At 33.2% G+C, this 15,595-nt stretch overlaps 1 protein-coding gene across 3 annotated transcripts in view; it reads right to left on the minus strand.

Annotated features, from left to right (window-relative positions):
- Positions 1-15,595, minus strand: part of LOC111146575 (ER membrane protein complex subunit 2) — a 42,802-nt gene that overhangs the window by 15,893 nt on the left and 11,314 nt on the right. For all 3 annotated transcript variants that reach the window (XM_022502180.1, XM_022502179.1, XM_022502178.1), the window contains exons 5-7: positions 10,778-10,835; positions 2,612-2,697; positions 2,404-2,463 (exon numbers count right to left, since the gene is read on the minus strand). In XM_022502180.1, coding sequence (XP_022357888.1) covers positions 2,404-2,463; positions 2,612-2,697; positions 10,778-10,835 — 204 coding nt within the window. The remainder of the gene's footprint in view (positions 1-2,403; positions 2,464-2,611; positions 2,698-10,777; positions 10,836-15,595) is intronic.

A 15,595-nucleotide genomic window follows, 5' to 3' on the forward strand; every position in this document is an offset into this window, starting at 1 on the left:
ATTTTTCAGTTCATTCCTCTTAAGTATACATTCAACTCTATCTCAGTGAACTGTTTAGCGACTCAAAATAAAGCAAAACCGAATGTGGCCATTACAAGGTGAAGCAAATAATAAATTTAAGTATAGCCTAAAAATAAAGTACAGCCTATTTTAGAATTAAATACAGAACTATTAGAAACATATGCAAAAAAATAAAACTGAGAAAGAAAAAAGAAAACAGAGGTGATATATTTATGTAGTTCTTAGTGGACATAAAGCAATAAAAACTGATATATCTGACTATATAAAAATATGAAGTTTCTATAAGTTAAAAACTCAATATTAAAAAGATATATAACAAGGATATATTCTTGACAAAGTTTCATATCACTTATATAAAAAGCTATTAAAAATTTTTACAGAGTTGTAACCAATTTTCACCTATCAAAACTTACAAAGACTAAAAAAAAGAACGATAGCACCCAGTGTTAAGGGTATGCTAATAATTGCAGATGTGAGAGGAAACTGATACTACCTTTCCAGTGAAGAACTAGGAATGATTTATCAAAATCACTAAAAATATGCATATCGTTTAATCAAATAATTCTCCTTCTAAGAATCTAGTCCAAGGAAATAAAATAATTAATACAGAATTATAGTAAAAATGAAAAAAGAAAAAAAAAACAAACTTTCTATTCTCCTAGGAAACTGATTAAGAATTACTAGGGTACATTTATAAGATGGAATAATATAAGGCCATTGAAATCACACCGTGAAATATTTATTGTGATAGGGAATGTGTGTCAAAACATAACTTAGTGAAAACCATAAGCTATAAAAAATAATTCTATCTTAGGTTTCTGTTTCAAGAAGTACTGAAGAAAAAAAATATAAATTATAGATAAGATGATGCAACTATACTAGATTTGGTCTTTACTCTTTACTGTGTTTTCCAAATTATCATTAGGTACTTCTTTAATTAAAAAAATTCTTGATTAATCTGAAATCCTTTTAAAGCTTTTAATCACAACATCTTCAAAAGGTACAAAAACACTTTAAGTAACTGTCATCTGTTTTAGGGACAAAATAAAACTAATGTTAATTGTTTTATGCACTCCCAAAATTCAGTTTCATGTTATTTAAATTATATACTATATACTTTACAAATGTTGACTTTAAAGCTATGAAAAATAGAATACCTGAAATTAACATAGCACTGTATGTTAACTACACCAGAATAAAAATGAAAATAAATTTTGCAAAAAGGCTATGAAAAATGGAAACATTACCATTTAAGCCAAATGCACTACCCTCTTACATACATAAGAGAATCCTGAGTACGTTTACATATGTGATCATATAACCATACATACATCTACATGAACATGATTCAGGAAATAATTTCGTAATGGAAAAAAAAAAAAGATTTTGACAGCCAGAGCACAGAAGAGAACTGAAGAATGGTTCCCAGAATACAGTATACATTCATTAAATCACAGCTATTACTTTTATTACTTCAGGTTTTACTAGAAATATGCAGATAACTACCTTAATTCTCCCTTTCACATTACACATAAAGCCCTAGGCAAAGGTAAGACATAGTGTCTTTATTCTATTTTATTTCCTGTGTCAGCTATCTGTAGTATGAGAAAGATATTAACTATTCATACACAATAAGAATATGCACATAAGAATCTGATTCTATTCCCTCAGAAAGAAGAAACAAAACAATGTGATATACTTCAGATTCAGAAGAACTAAGGGAAAAAAGAAAAAAATCCTGCCTGTAGATGGAGGTTAGCATTAATGCTGCACTATTAGAAAACTTGCACTAAGACAAGGCTAATCCTCTCACACTGGGATTTCCTCCTGTCACTGCATCAATAAAAAAGCTAACAAAAACATTAAATATCCAATAAGCAAGTTCCTACAGCATTCAACATTCTTGATTATTCTTGGTCTTTTGCCCAGGCAACAGAATGCTTCTACTTTGGAAGAGTTGATTCTCTTAATACTAAGGCTAATAAATGCATACAATTGACAGAATTTTTAAAACAGCAGGGAGTATAATACTCTTTGTATATTAGAACAATTTAGACTCTAAAAATTCACAATTTTGAATCACTAAAAATAGCCGTATCTATTTTTTTAATGCAGGCCTTTCTAATCCCAAAGAATCCATCTGTATTTGGAAAGAAAAATTTATTTCTCAAACAAAAATAATTTAGCAAAACAGAAATGACCTAATTAAAGCCATTCACATACTATAACCAACCAATAAACTGATGATTTATTTTCATTCATTTATTTTGTTCATTTACAATAACACGATTCATAGCCTCTCTCCAATCTTTCAAAAACTATGTCTTCTGAACTTATATAATAGTGATAAAAACTACACTCCTAATAAAATTTACGACTTACTCATGTTCATTGATATAAAGTTCTGCAAGTTCATGCCAGGCTTCTTGGTCCCCAACAAATCTGGTGAGAGGAAAGGGGAAAAAAAAGTGTGTAGATATTCTGTAAATGAACAGCATGGAGGCAAAAAGGAAAATCAAATGCAAATTCCATTTTAATTAAAAAAGATTTATCAGAATAACAAAACACAATCCTCTTGTAAGACACTCACTGTTCCAGATACTCATTCAGTTCCCGAATGGCCTCCACATTTTTCCCCTGGGCTTTTCGAATGGCAATCTTACGCTTTCTTGCAGCCTATAGGTTGACATTAATAAAGGATTAGGCCCTCACGATTCCCTGGGTTTTTGTAAAGAAGGTAATTTGACTGTGCAAATTATTATCTCAATGCCAGTGAAATTCCATTGTAGAACTACTGCTTAGTGGGAGTTTATAAACATACCCCATGACATCCCACTGGGGAATTCAAACATTCCTTTAACAATCACATATGCTTTACTTTTGATGTACACAATGTATGCATCATTTCATTCAAATAAATAACCATCCAGATTCTGATAATTACAAGCCAGCAGGGAATCCTAATCTTTACCCAGCCTAAAGTCCTTTACTCTGTCTCATTCATAAGATTTGTATGTTAAGAGATAGAGGGATAGTGGAGATTAGGGGGGGGGGAATCTCACCATGGCCACTTGAATGTCATTATAAAATCTAGCTCCTGATAACTTTTTTCAGTTTTAAGAGAAAAATCTACATGTAAACTTTTCAAGAATAGCACTGGACCTAAAAAAAAATATTTTATAAATAGACAAAACGCTTAAACTTATATTTTAAAGTTTTTAAAATGATAAATACAAATATCAGTGTCATTTATTTATGCATTCATCAAATATGTACTGAACATCTGTTTGACAGGTACTGAGCAAAACAATGAAAATATGAGGATAAAAAAAGAATAGATAATTTCTCGTGAGAGGCTCATGAGAAGAAGACATATCAAATAAATAGACAATGATAGAGATATCTAGGGTGTCAAAGCAACACGGAGGAGAGCCTAATACAGGCTGTGGCAGAATGGAGGAGGTGTAAGGGCTAGAAGCAAAGAGGGCCCCAGATGTGATATCTGTACTGAAACAGAAAGAACAGGAGACATTAAAAAAACAAAAGAGGGAATTGTGTGAAGGAAAGGGCATAAAATGGAGGAACACAGAACAAAGGCAAAGAAGACAGCAACAGTGTGTAATAAAGACTATTCACTTTAGGCTGGAGTTAACAGACTGGAGGGGCACCATATCAATATTAAATTTCTATCTCTTTCATCTCTGTTTAATTCAGTGCAGATAGCTAAGCAATAAAACAAACAAAAGCTATAGCCAAGTTAAGTCTATTAATTATGAACATGGTTGTTATTGTTTTATATAATACACACTTCACGAAATGCAGACAAGGGAAGTAAAATGAATGTGGCCTCTTTAGACAAATGGAACTACCTGTCATGGGTGAAAAGGGTGGGGATTTTGCTCTGAAGAAGTGAAAGTCAAAAAATTAGAGAGAATCAAGAGACTCCCAATAAACAAGACCAAGAGTGGTATTTATAACAAGGATAACAACATTTTGACAATAAAAAAAGAAATATGTTAAAAATGTATATCCTTGATTATTCAGCTCATGCCAAAGGCCTAACACAATGCCTGCCAAATGGTAGGTACTCAGACATTTTTGGATTAATTTCACTATGTATAACAATGAAAGTTCCATAATAAATGTACTACTAAAAAGCCTCAAGAATTCAGAAAGTAGAAGAAAAGCTCTAAAAGTAACTCAATCCTAAAGACTTTAAAAAGAATATTGGATTTCAAATGAGAGCCTTCTCCCAAGTCCTTCTGAAAATAGGTGGATAAATTAACATAGAATTTCAATTAAATATAATAAATATAATATAAATTAAATATATGATATAACATAAATTAAGAAACTAATTTCTTTTGGATATATCATATCTAATTTCACCAATCCAATATCATCTGAAATGTATTTGACTCTTTATTCCTTTCATTTATGATACTACTACTACTACTTCTTCTATAGACAATATGGTAGAACAGAGTCCACATTTTAAAATAAAAAAGACAAGAAACAAATCCCAACTCTTGGCACTTACCAGCTTTCTAACCAAAGGCGAAAATACTACCACATCTGACATAAGAACCAATTTTTATTCATCATGATAATTTTAAATGAGCATTAAGCAGGGATTTCATTTCTGGCCAAGATGGGATCAAATCTACCCCGCTGCCTAAACCAATGAAAGAATTAGATTAAATATCTGAAATAATATTTAAGGCACAGGACAACAGGCAACACAGAACAGTGATCCCTTTGAGGCTGGAAGCAAATGAGATGAGCCCTATTTTTATTGCCCTGTCTCACTGCTTTGAGAGTATTTCAGGGTTCTGTGCAAGAAGAGAAAATCAGGTTGAGTAGAGTGAACTCTGTGAGTTGAGGAAAAGGAGCTGAGAGCCAGGAACATCAAAGGCTAGAGTTTGTAGACACAGCATGAGAGAAGAAAGAATACAGAAAAAAAACCTCTAGATTTCCCCTGAATCTCAAGGGCTTCCCTTGATTACTCAGCTTTGTATTGATCAGTGCATGTGTGTGAAAAAACTACCCAAAGCCAAGGAAAGAACCACCAGAAAGGTTTAAGCGGAAGTGTGTGGAGCTCACACACGGCTCAGAATAGTGCCTCTTCCTACCAACCAGACTGGAAAATGCCATGATTCCTGTGGCACTGGCTAGAGTATCCAGAAGGATGTAATGGGGAATAACTAGCTAGACCTATAAGCACTTTCTGGACCTCTTTAACAGAGACCTAAAAGGATCAAATTGTCTTGTGGGTTTTTTTTTAATGATTTTATTTATTTGACAGATACCACAAGTAGGCAGAGAGGTAGGCAGAGAGAGGGGAAGGGAAGCAGGCTCCGTGATGAGCAGAGAGCCAGATGCGGGCTCGATCCCAGGACCCTGGGATCATGACCTGAGCCAAAGACAGAGGCTTTAACCCACTGAGCCACCCAGGCACCCCTCAAGTAACTTAACACCCCACAAGAAAGTTCAAGAACATCTTTTGGGAATATAAAAATGGAAAGGAGCAAAGTAAATTTTTGAAGATGATAGTTTTGCTCACTATCTTGACTCTAATGATGGTGTCACAGGTGCATCCAAATAAAACTTAGCAAACTGCACACCCTACTGAAATATATGCAGCCTATTCTATATCAATTATTTATCATAATAGTTTTAAAATAGTATTAATTGGACTAAATGTTAGAGAGAGTCTTGAATATTTATCAATTTCTATTTATTTCTTTCTTATAGTTTTTTTCCTATAAAATATGCCAATGTTCTGAATTTTTCTAAATGTCTTATTTGGATCAAACTTTGCAAATGTCAGTTTAAGTCTTAAAAATGAAAACTGTTTCACATTTTGTAAGTGATTTTAGTAACAGAGTTAGAATTCCTATTATAAAATATAAAATATTAATGCCACAATCAAATCATCAAACTTGCTACATGCCTTCTGTAACCTTATGTACAACAGGGCTAGCCACCAATTCTTTCTGAAACTCTGGTCATATCTTAAAAAACAAACTACATGGTTGGTGGGGGGAAGGGATACTACTTAGGAAAGGATTAAAGGATTAAGGTCTACCAGCAAAATACAAACTACGTCTCTCCCTATTGCAGATGCTGGGACCTAGAAAGAAACAGACCCTTGGCTAACAGAAGGAAAGCAGTGTTCTGAGTTCTTTCAGGCATTCTAAAAGCAACTTTTCCCTTGCCACAGAGGCAATTACATCTAATTCTAAAACAAAATTTCAAATATTTGATAAATCACAATAGGCAGCTAACAATTCAAGGTAAAATCTGACCTTTCTGAAATATGAAATTCACCTAAAAAGACAATAATTATCATACCTGCTTCTGAAAAGTAATCATTCAACAAGTATTCACTGAAGGCCTACCATATGCTAGACATTAGTTCATGCAACAGACATAATATTTTCCCTCAAGGAGCTTTCAAAGGAAGAAAAGCCTACTTTTATTTTAAAAGCAAGCAAACAAAAACTGACTGGTGCTTAGGCAAGCTAAGGGATGAAAGCTAAGTGAGCCTAATTCAATATTTGACTTTCACAGGTTAATGACTAAAATTTTCACATTTGAGAGTTAACCTTCTAAATCCACTCATGGCTAAGTAATTTTAATTGCTTGTGTACTTTCACTGCAAAATATTCTTTCATCCGTTCCCTATCCCTTCCAATTCCACTATCCAATTCCAATTCCAATTCCAATTCCAATTCCACTAGGTTTAGACTCCCATAATCTCTGGCCTAGGACAGGACAGCCTCCAAATTACAAATTACAAATTATTTCAACTCTGCACCTCCTTCAAACTATCTCCCATATTATTAACAAAGTTATTTCTAAAAATATCTAGTGGTATTTCCCCAATCAAAATTTGACTATTGTCCATTTTTTTTCTTTTTAGAGAGCACAAGCAAGTATGTGAGAAACGGGGGTGGGGCAGAGAGAGAAAGAATCTTAAGCAGGCTCCATGCTCAGAGCCTGATACAGGGCTTGACAGCACAACCCTCTGATCATGACATGAGCCAAAATCAAGAGTCAGATGCCCAATAGACTGAAAGCCACCCAGACACCCCATTCATTGTCCATTTTCTAAGAATAAAAATTAAATTCTGAAGTGTCAACATACCAGGTTGTTCACAAACATAGGCCATCTTGTTGCATCTCCAGTCACTTTGTACAATGAACCAATTCAGAGGTAGAAAATATTGTTCCTCAGAACCCCAATTTTTCTCAGAGGTCAATGAGTAGGGAAGAAGGGAGAGGTTAACTATGTAGAGTACCAGAACTATGCCCTTTCTTCAATAAGAACAGAAATAAAATTTCATTTGAAAAGCATATTAAAGGAGGCAGTTCAGAAAGAGAAATACAAATGGCCTTTTAAGCATATTAAAAGATATTCAACATCACTCATAATGCAAATTGTAACAAGATGATGTTTTTTACCAATTACACTGGCAAAGGTTAAAAACAAAAAAGTTGATAATCTACCTTTCGGGAGGATACAGGAGAAGCAGCACTCTCGTACATCACAGAAATGAATATGGATGGCTAGAAAGCCTTTGTGGAAGGAAATTTGGTGACATCTATCAAAATTTAAAATTCATGGACCTCCAGAATTAGATTCCAGAGTAGGAATCCAACGTACAAATGACATTCACTGCAACACTGTTCCCGGGAGGAAGATACCAAAATCAACCTAAGATTTCATCAAGGGGGACTTACTTCAAGAAATTGTTTTTCAACAAACTAGTTTTCATACATCACACAACACAACACTATATAGCTATTCAGAGGATGATCTAAGGATGTGCTAACATATACCATGATCTTTACAACAACTGCAAGGTAGAATATGCCACCAATTGCATTCCCAACAATGTTCTCTGTCAAAAGGGACACACATGCATATTTGTGTGCACACAAGGGAAAAATCTCTGGAATACATAAGAAATTGCTAACGATGTTTGCCTAAGTGAAGCAGGATCTGAGATCAGGAGTGAGAAGAAAGATTTATTTTTTCACCATATATTCTTTTGTATTGTTTGTAATTTTTAACACGGGTATGTATTACGTTTCCAAAAAATGTTTCATAATCTTTCAAAAACAGATGTTTTCCCCATATATATTATTTTATATATAAATTTTGATATAAAGTCCATTTCGGCACCCTCCTTAAAGAAAATTCAAAAACTTCCTTTCTAATCACTTCATTCTTTCTTCCCTAGGTAGACTTTGTACTTAACTAGAGCCAAGGGTTCATTCATGAGATATGAAGACTTTCCCTGGTCCATCATCTTTGCTTCCTTTCAACCACACTCATCTTTCAAAGTCTGCAAGGCTCAAAAATTACACAGTAAGTGACTAAGAATTTAACAGTCTATTTTCAAAGTCCATAACCTATTCACTACATCACTCTGCATCCCTAACACAGTCAAGCTGGTGTCTGATTTGTTCTACTATTTCTAGCACCAAGCACGCTGTAAGCACTCAACAAATGTTTTTTTGGAGGATTAATAAATGCATGGGAGAGGGAATGAGAGCTTCTTAAAGCCTGAATGAACAACCTCACTTCTATACAGATATCTAGAAACACAGAGGCACAAGACCAACAGAGTCATATGATCACTTTTATACAACGCGAAGAAGAACTACAGTGTAAAAGTTTGAATTATAACTATCAATGAGGCTGAAACTAGACTTTCCCACCTTTGAGGTAATACTTTACAGTTGCTTTGAAAAAAGAAACTGTGATGTCTACCTTTATTCTTAGCAACACCAATATTCCAGTGGCTCATGACAGATACTCGATAAACATTTACAGAAGGACAGAAGACACTAAGAGGACATCAGATAAAGATAATATTTAATGAAAGAATAATACATTTCGTAAAGCTGAATTTAGTCACCTTGTTTTAAAATGTTTACCTAGCAACTAAGGAACTTAGTTACTGCCACTTCATACATGGTTGATAAATGAAACCATTTGGGTTTTTCTTTTAGTCAATCTTAGGGCCACAGAATATGGAAAATATTATAAATAGAAAAATAATTACATATTATCTTAGATCCTGAAAAAGTGAAATAACTTATTAAAAATATCTTCAACTTAAACTGACACAGAAGTAAAATGTTTGACTCCTAATTCCAAGACAATAAATCAAAAGCTATTGATTTTTAACCTGGTACTTAAAAAAAAAAAAAAAAACAGAAACCTTTTTCAGAAACTTGATTTCATATTTTCAATATCTGGCTACGTGAAAAATGAATACCTTTGAAACTGTAGTGAAGTCTTAAGAAAGTACATGAAAAAAGCTTCAGGAAAAGAAAAATGATTAGGACAGTTAAGATTAAAAAATTACTCAAAACTTTCCGATTTTAACTCTTTTATTGGAAATATGTAGCTAAACTAACAGAAGCTCTATTTTTGATTTTTTGTTTTATTTTGTTTTTTTTTATAATGAGTAGGCCTGCAGCTCTGTCAAAACTTTTCCCTTGCTATTCAAATATCTACCTCTACCTCACCCACCCAACACCCTTCCCCCCACCACCAAAGACCTAGGAAGTTCCCAGAGGACATTTCCCTGGGATGGGATAACACTAAAAGCAAAAATCTAAACCATTTCACCATATATATATACATATATATCACCACACTATGTAATTTACACAATATTACTTATCGGTTGTATCTTAATAAAGTTGAAAAAAACTACCATTTAAGCAACAGATGTTAAGTATTACCAGAGTATCAGAAGGGATAAGTAGAAATCAGCATCTTATAATCCACAATTATACATTAAATGACTTTTTTACAAATGTATATTTTTAATGAAACACCTGCCAAGTAAGAAAAAATTTTCATGTGTTTGTGTTATGTTAATATAACAATATCTCCTATAAAAGAACAAACTCAAAGTGGTTTTTGTTTAAAAATTTTAAAAATACGACTTTCTATTAGCAGGCATATGTGTGCATGGACATAATAAAAAAAAAACATTAAAATGCCTGATATGTTATCTAAAATCTAACTTTTCACTGAGTAAAAGGTAAATCTGAAGAAGGCCATTATGCAAAAATAGTAAACTAAAATGTTCTCAAAACTAAAAAAAATCTTCAGAGTATTTTTAAGACAAATATTGCTACGTAAGTATATTTGGAACAAATAATCTACCCAAATACTGATGTATTTGTTTAAATCAGGATAAAGTAAAGATGTATCTTATGGGAAACACAATATATGTATTTCTTCTTTACACATTTATACATATATGTATATACATATACATGTATATTACAGATACATTTACATGTTCCTATCCAAGTAGAAGGCAGAAAAAAGCAAAATCAAATCAAAACACCTCTATTAATTCCATATACTAACTACTATCATGATTTCTTTCATTTTTCATTGAGAACTAAAATATAACTACCCAAAAAAGTTATTTTATCATAAACCTCAAGATATTACAAAACTACTGAGCTCTGCTGGGGTTTATTACAAACACATAGAACTATTTCTTTCTAAATTCCCACTAGTTTCTAATAAGATATCCTATGAGTCAAATTTCACTGAAGAGTTTTAGATCTATTTTTAAAAAATGTGGTTCAACATAAAGAATTTAAAAAGATAAAACTGGTATCATATGTATTTTTCCATTATTTTAAAAACTGAATTAATTTCACTTTTTAAACCAAAATTTAAATAATCTTCAGGACAATTCAATTTACTTACAGTGTTAGTTGGATCTTCTTGTAAAATTCTATCATATAGTTGTATAGCATCATCATATCTATTTAAAGAGAAAAAAAAATCAAGAATCATTACTTCAAATTTTAATGACAAATAGTAAATACAGAAAAAGATCAAACTGGCAGGACTTTAAATGCATTTACAATTACAATCCAAGTCGCTTCTGATGTTCACGTAACAGTAGATATTTGCTACAGTATCATTTTTTACAGAAAAATTCATGTATAAGGTATTTATAGAAAAATTTACTTCAAAAATATACTGATTCACGAATAACAACGAAAAAAGAGATAAACAAAAATGCATTGATTCTATTTGGCCTAAATACAAAGGTTAAAACTAGAAACACAGATACCTTTGTGGTCCTAAGTATACCTAGAATTAGTCAATAAAGCATAAGAACGAGTTTAATTTTAACAAACAAATTCACAAGGAAATGACCTGTGATTTAATTCTCCTTTATTGAATACTTATGATAGCTTTTCTTAGTTGAGCTGGTTCAGTTCAATTCATTAAGCACCTGTTAAATATACACCTGCAATACACTCTGCTGGGTTACAATCTTATAAAGGAAATAGTTAACAATTTATCAATGAGAAAAACAAACAAGTATTTCAGCATATGTCTAACAAGGCAAAATAAACATTATGCGATAGGGAATGAAGGGGAAAGATATATCAGAAATCACATAAAGAACATCATATACTCTTTTATATTTGGGAATCTTGTTTAGGGTATAAGGAAATAACTGATTCTGAAATTCCTTCCTTATAGATCCATAACCCCAACTCTATTCCAATCAATTTCTCCATTTCTAGATACAGATCTTTAAAGAAAACAAAAAACAATGTTCAAAAATTTTCACAGCAATGTTTCTAAAGCTAGAAGAAACAGCTATATTCTTGAGATAGTAATAAGTTTCCTAAGAGAATTTTTAATTTTATATTTTTCTCCTAATGATATTCAATATATGAATATTCTACATCATAATGACCTTTTAACTGAATACTGCCCCACAATTATAGTACCCAAGCCTCTTTGTGATTATGATCATGCTAATAGGTAAGAATATTTTAACTGTAGCAGACAACTGAGAAAAATAAAAGCAGACTTAATTTGTAAATGTGTTCATACCATATGAAGGCCAAACAGCATCACTATACACTAAGTCAATCAGAGTTGGGTAGTTCAAAAAATTAGTTTGGACTTCAAATACATGGTAATATAGAAAGTATGTTAGCCTCGAAGAAACCTGCAACTAAATGGGGAAACCTAAAATAAAATCACTTAATATTAATAAAACAAAACAATGAAGTATATAAATAAGGTCAAAATAAATGTTATATAGCAAAGGTTCTCGCACGAAACAGTGCGTGAGAATCCCTTGGGAATGTTTTCCAACTACATAACCTCAAACACTCTGGGAATAACAGAAAATGATAGGAAACCATTCATTTCATTAATATAATGATAACCTGAGTTTTAATAGTTTTCTAGGTTTGGGGGCTTTTTTTTTTTTTAAAGATTTTATTTATTTATTTGACAGAGAGAGATCACAAGGAGATGGAGAGGCAGGCAGAGAGACAGAGAGAGAGGAGGAAGCAGGCTCCCTGCTGAGCAGAGAGCCCGATGCGGGACTCGATTCCAGGACCCTGAGATCATGACCTGAGCCGAAGGCAGTGGCTTAACCCACTGAGCCACCCAGGTGCCCTAGGTTTTGGGACATTTTATTAGAAAACCTACATTCTTTTTATAGTCATTCAGAGAATATACATATAGGGGTGCCTGGGTGGCTCAGTCACTTAAGCATCTGCCTTCACCTCAGGTCATGATCTCTGGGTCCTGGGATCAAGCCTTGTGTCAGAATCCCTGCTCAGCAGAATTTGCTTCTCCTTCTCCCTCTGCCCCTCTCTCCAGCTTATGTGCTCTCTCTCCCTCAAATAAATAGATAAAATCTTAAAAAAAACCTATACACATAAGGCATTAATACCTCATCATATATTTAAATATATTTGTTTTACTGTTATTAAAAAATAGTAAGTTCTATTAAAACTGACTATATGGTTAATTTTTCTGTGTGTGATATATCAACTTGACTAGCCATATGGTGTCAAGATTAAATATTATTCCTGGGTTTATCTAAGGATGTTTCCAGGTGAGATTAGCATTTGAATCTGTGGACACAGTAAAACAGCCTTCCCCAATGTGGGTGGACATTACCCTACTCCCTGAGAGCTTGAATAAAACAACTGCAGGGCAAAGAGTTGTTCACCCCTTTTTACTGCCTCACTACTTGAGCTGGGACATCTCATCTCATCTTCTCCTGCCCTCCGTCTGGAATTTATATCATCGACTCCCTTGGTTCTCAGGCCTTTGGACTTGGACTCAGACTGAACTATAGCACTAACTTTCCTGGGTCTCCAAGTTGCAGACAGCAAATTCTAGGACTGCTCAGCCCCCATAACTGCTTCATAATAAATCTTTCCCTATATATCCTCCCTCCCTCCTCTCACCCCTATATGTGTACAGCAATATCTTCTTAGTTCTGTTTCTTCAGAGAATCCTAATACACTGAAGGTCCTCAAGAATTTACCTCTAGTCAGCAATGTTCTCAAACCTACTTGTCTATTCTCCTGCAGGGTTTCTTTTAAAAGAAGGATCTGGATTATACCCCTGACAAAGTGATCTCAGTGAAGTGGCAAGTAGGCAACTACATATTTTTTTAAAATGCCACAGATCACTCTAATTCACACAACTATGTATGAGAATCAATCATTAATGGTCCTGTGTCATGAAGACACATAGTAGTCACTCTGTTGGGAAAAAAAACCAGCAAAACCTTACTGAGTAAAATGACTACATCAGTTTCAATGAAAGAGTAAGGCTTAAAGAATTAGAGTTCGGTAGGTGTCTTAGGACACTTGATTTAAGAATAAATTATTGTTACCATGTCAATTTTTTTGTATGGTTGGAAGGTGGGTAGAGGGATAGTAACTATTAAAATGTGTGCTTTGAGAACCAGTATCTCTCAAACCTTTACAAGTTAATTTTAAAAATCATTCATCTTAGCACTGGGTGTTACATGCAACTAATAAATCATTGAACACTACATCAAAGACTAATGATGTACTTTATGTTGGCTAACTGAATTTAAATAAGTAAAAAACAGAAAAATAAGAAAAGTCATTCATTTTGGACTCTGGAATGTGTTTGGCTATTCACACGTTTTAAGAATGGTCTAGAGGGGCACCTGGGTGGCTCAGTGGGTTAAGGCCTCTGCCTTCGGCTCAGGTCATGATCTCAGGGTCCTAGGATAGAGCCCCGCATCGGGCTCTCTGCTCAGCAGGGAGCCTGCCTCCCCGCCTCTCTGCCTGCCTCTCTGCCTACTTGTGATCTGTCTGTCAAATAAATAAATAAAAATCTTAAAAAAAAAAAAAAAAAAAAAAAGAATGGTCTGGAAATTTATTTTTTTTCCTTCTTTCCTTTCCTTTTCCTTTCCTTCTGTTCTTTGATTCAAATTACTTCCGGCTAACCTAAAATAATATTTTATTTCTTTTTCTTTATGCTTTTCACTTGCTTACAGAGATGATCCATTGAGATTAAACTGTACATATACACAAACACAATAAACCAAAAGATAGGGAATAAAGGGATTAAGAAAAATTATATCAATACATTCCACTTACTAAAAGCTACTATTAACTGAGGTACAAGTTAACTCCGTCTTACCTAAAACATCAAACTAAAACACTGAGAAACTGAGAAAAATCAAAAGATATTCATGCTCATGGATTGGAAGAATACTGGTAACCTTTTATACTACCTAAAGTAATGTAAAGATTCTGTACAATTCCTATCAAAATTCCAATGACATTTCCCACAGAACTAGAACAATCCCAAAATTTGCATGGAACCACAAAAAAAACCCTAAATATCCAAAGCCATCTGAGCAATAAAAACAAGGCTAGAAACATCACACTTCTTGTTTTCAAACTATTTATCACAATGGTATAGTAATCAAAACATTACGGTATTGGCGTAACAACATAAATTAATGTAACATATAAATTAATGTAACAACAGGAAATCCAGAAACAAACCCAAACATACATGGCCAATTAATTTACAAAACAGAAGCTAAAAATATACAATGGGAGAAGGATAGTTTCTTCAGTAAATGGTGTTGGGAAAATTGGACATGCAAAAAAATAAAACCGGGCCACCATCTTTATACCACACACAAAAATCAACTCAAAATGGATTAAAGACATCAACATTAAGATCTGAAATAGTAAAACTCCTAGAAGAAAACATAGGTGGTAAGCTCTCTGATGCTAATCTCAGTGATGATTTTTTAGATTTGACACCAAGAGCAAAAGCTAACAAGAGCAAAAATAAAGAAGTGTGACTATATCAAACTAAAAAGCTTCTGTACAACAGAGAAACATTCAACAAAGTGAAAAGACAACCTATGGAATTGGAAAAAATATTTGCAAATCATCTGATAACTGCAAATATTTGCTAAAGGGTAAATACCCAATACACATAAAAGATATCATACAATCAATGGCAATAAATAAATAAAAATCTAAGTAAAAAGAGGCAGAGGAACTGAACAGACACTTCCATGGAAAACATACAGATGGCAAACAGGTACATGAAAAAGGTGTGAACATCAGTAATCAACAGAGAAATGAAAAAACCACAAAGCGCTATTACCTAACACGTAATAGAATGGCTATTATCAAAAAGACAAGACGTAATAAGTGTTGGCAAGGATACAGAGAAAAGAAAACCCTT

The sequence above is a fragment of the Enhydra lutris genome, unplaced genomic scaffold, assembly GCF_002288905.1.
Source record: "Enhydra lutris kenyoni isolate GAN:26980312 unplaced genomic scaffold, ASM228890v2 scaffoldscaffold14, whole genome shotgun sequence".
Classification (NCBI taxonomy): domain Eukaryota; kingdom Metazoa; phylum Chordata; class Mammalia; order Carnivora; family Mustelidae; genus Enhydra; species Enhydra lutris.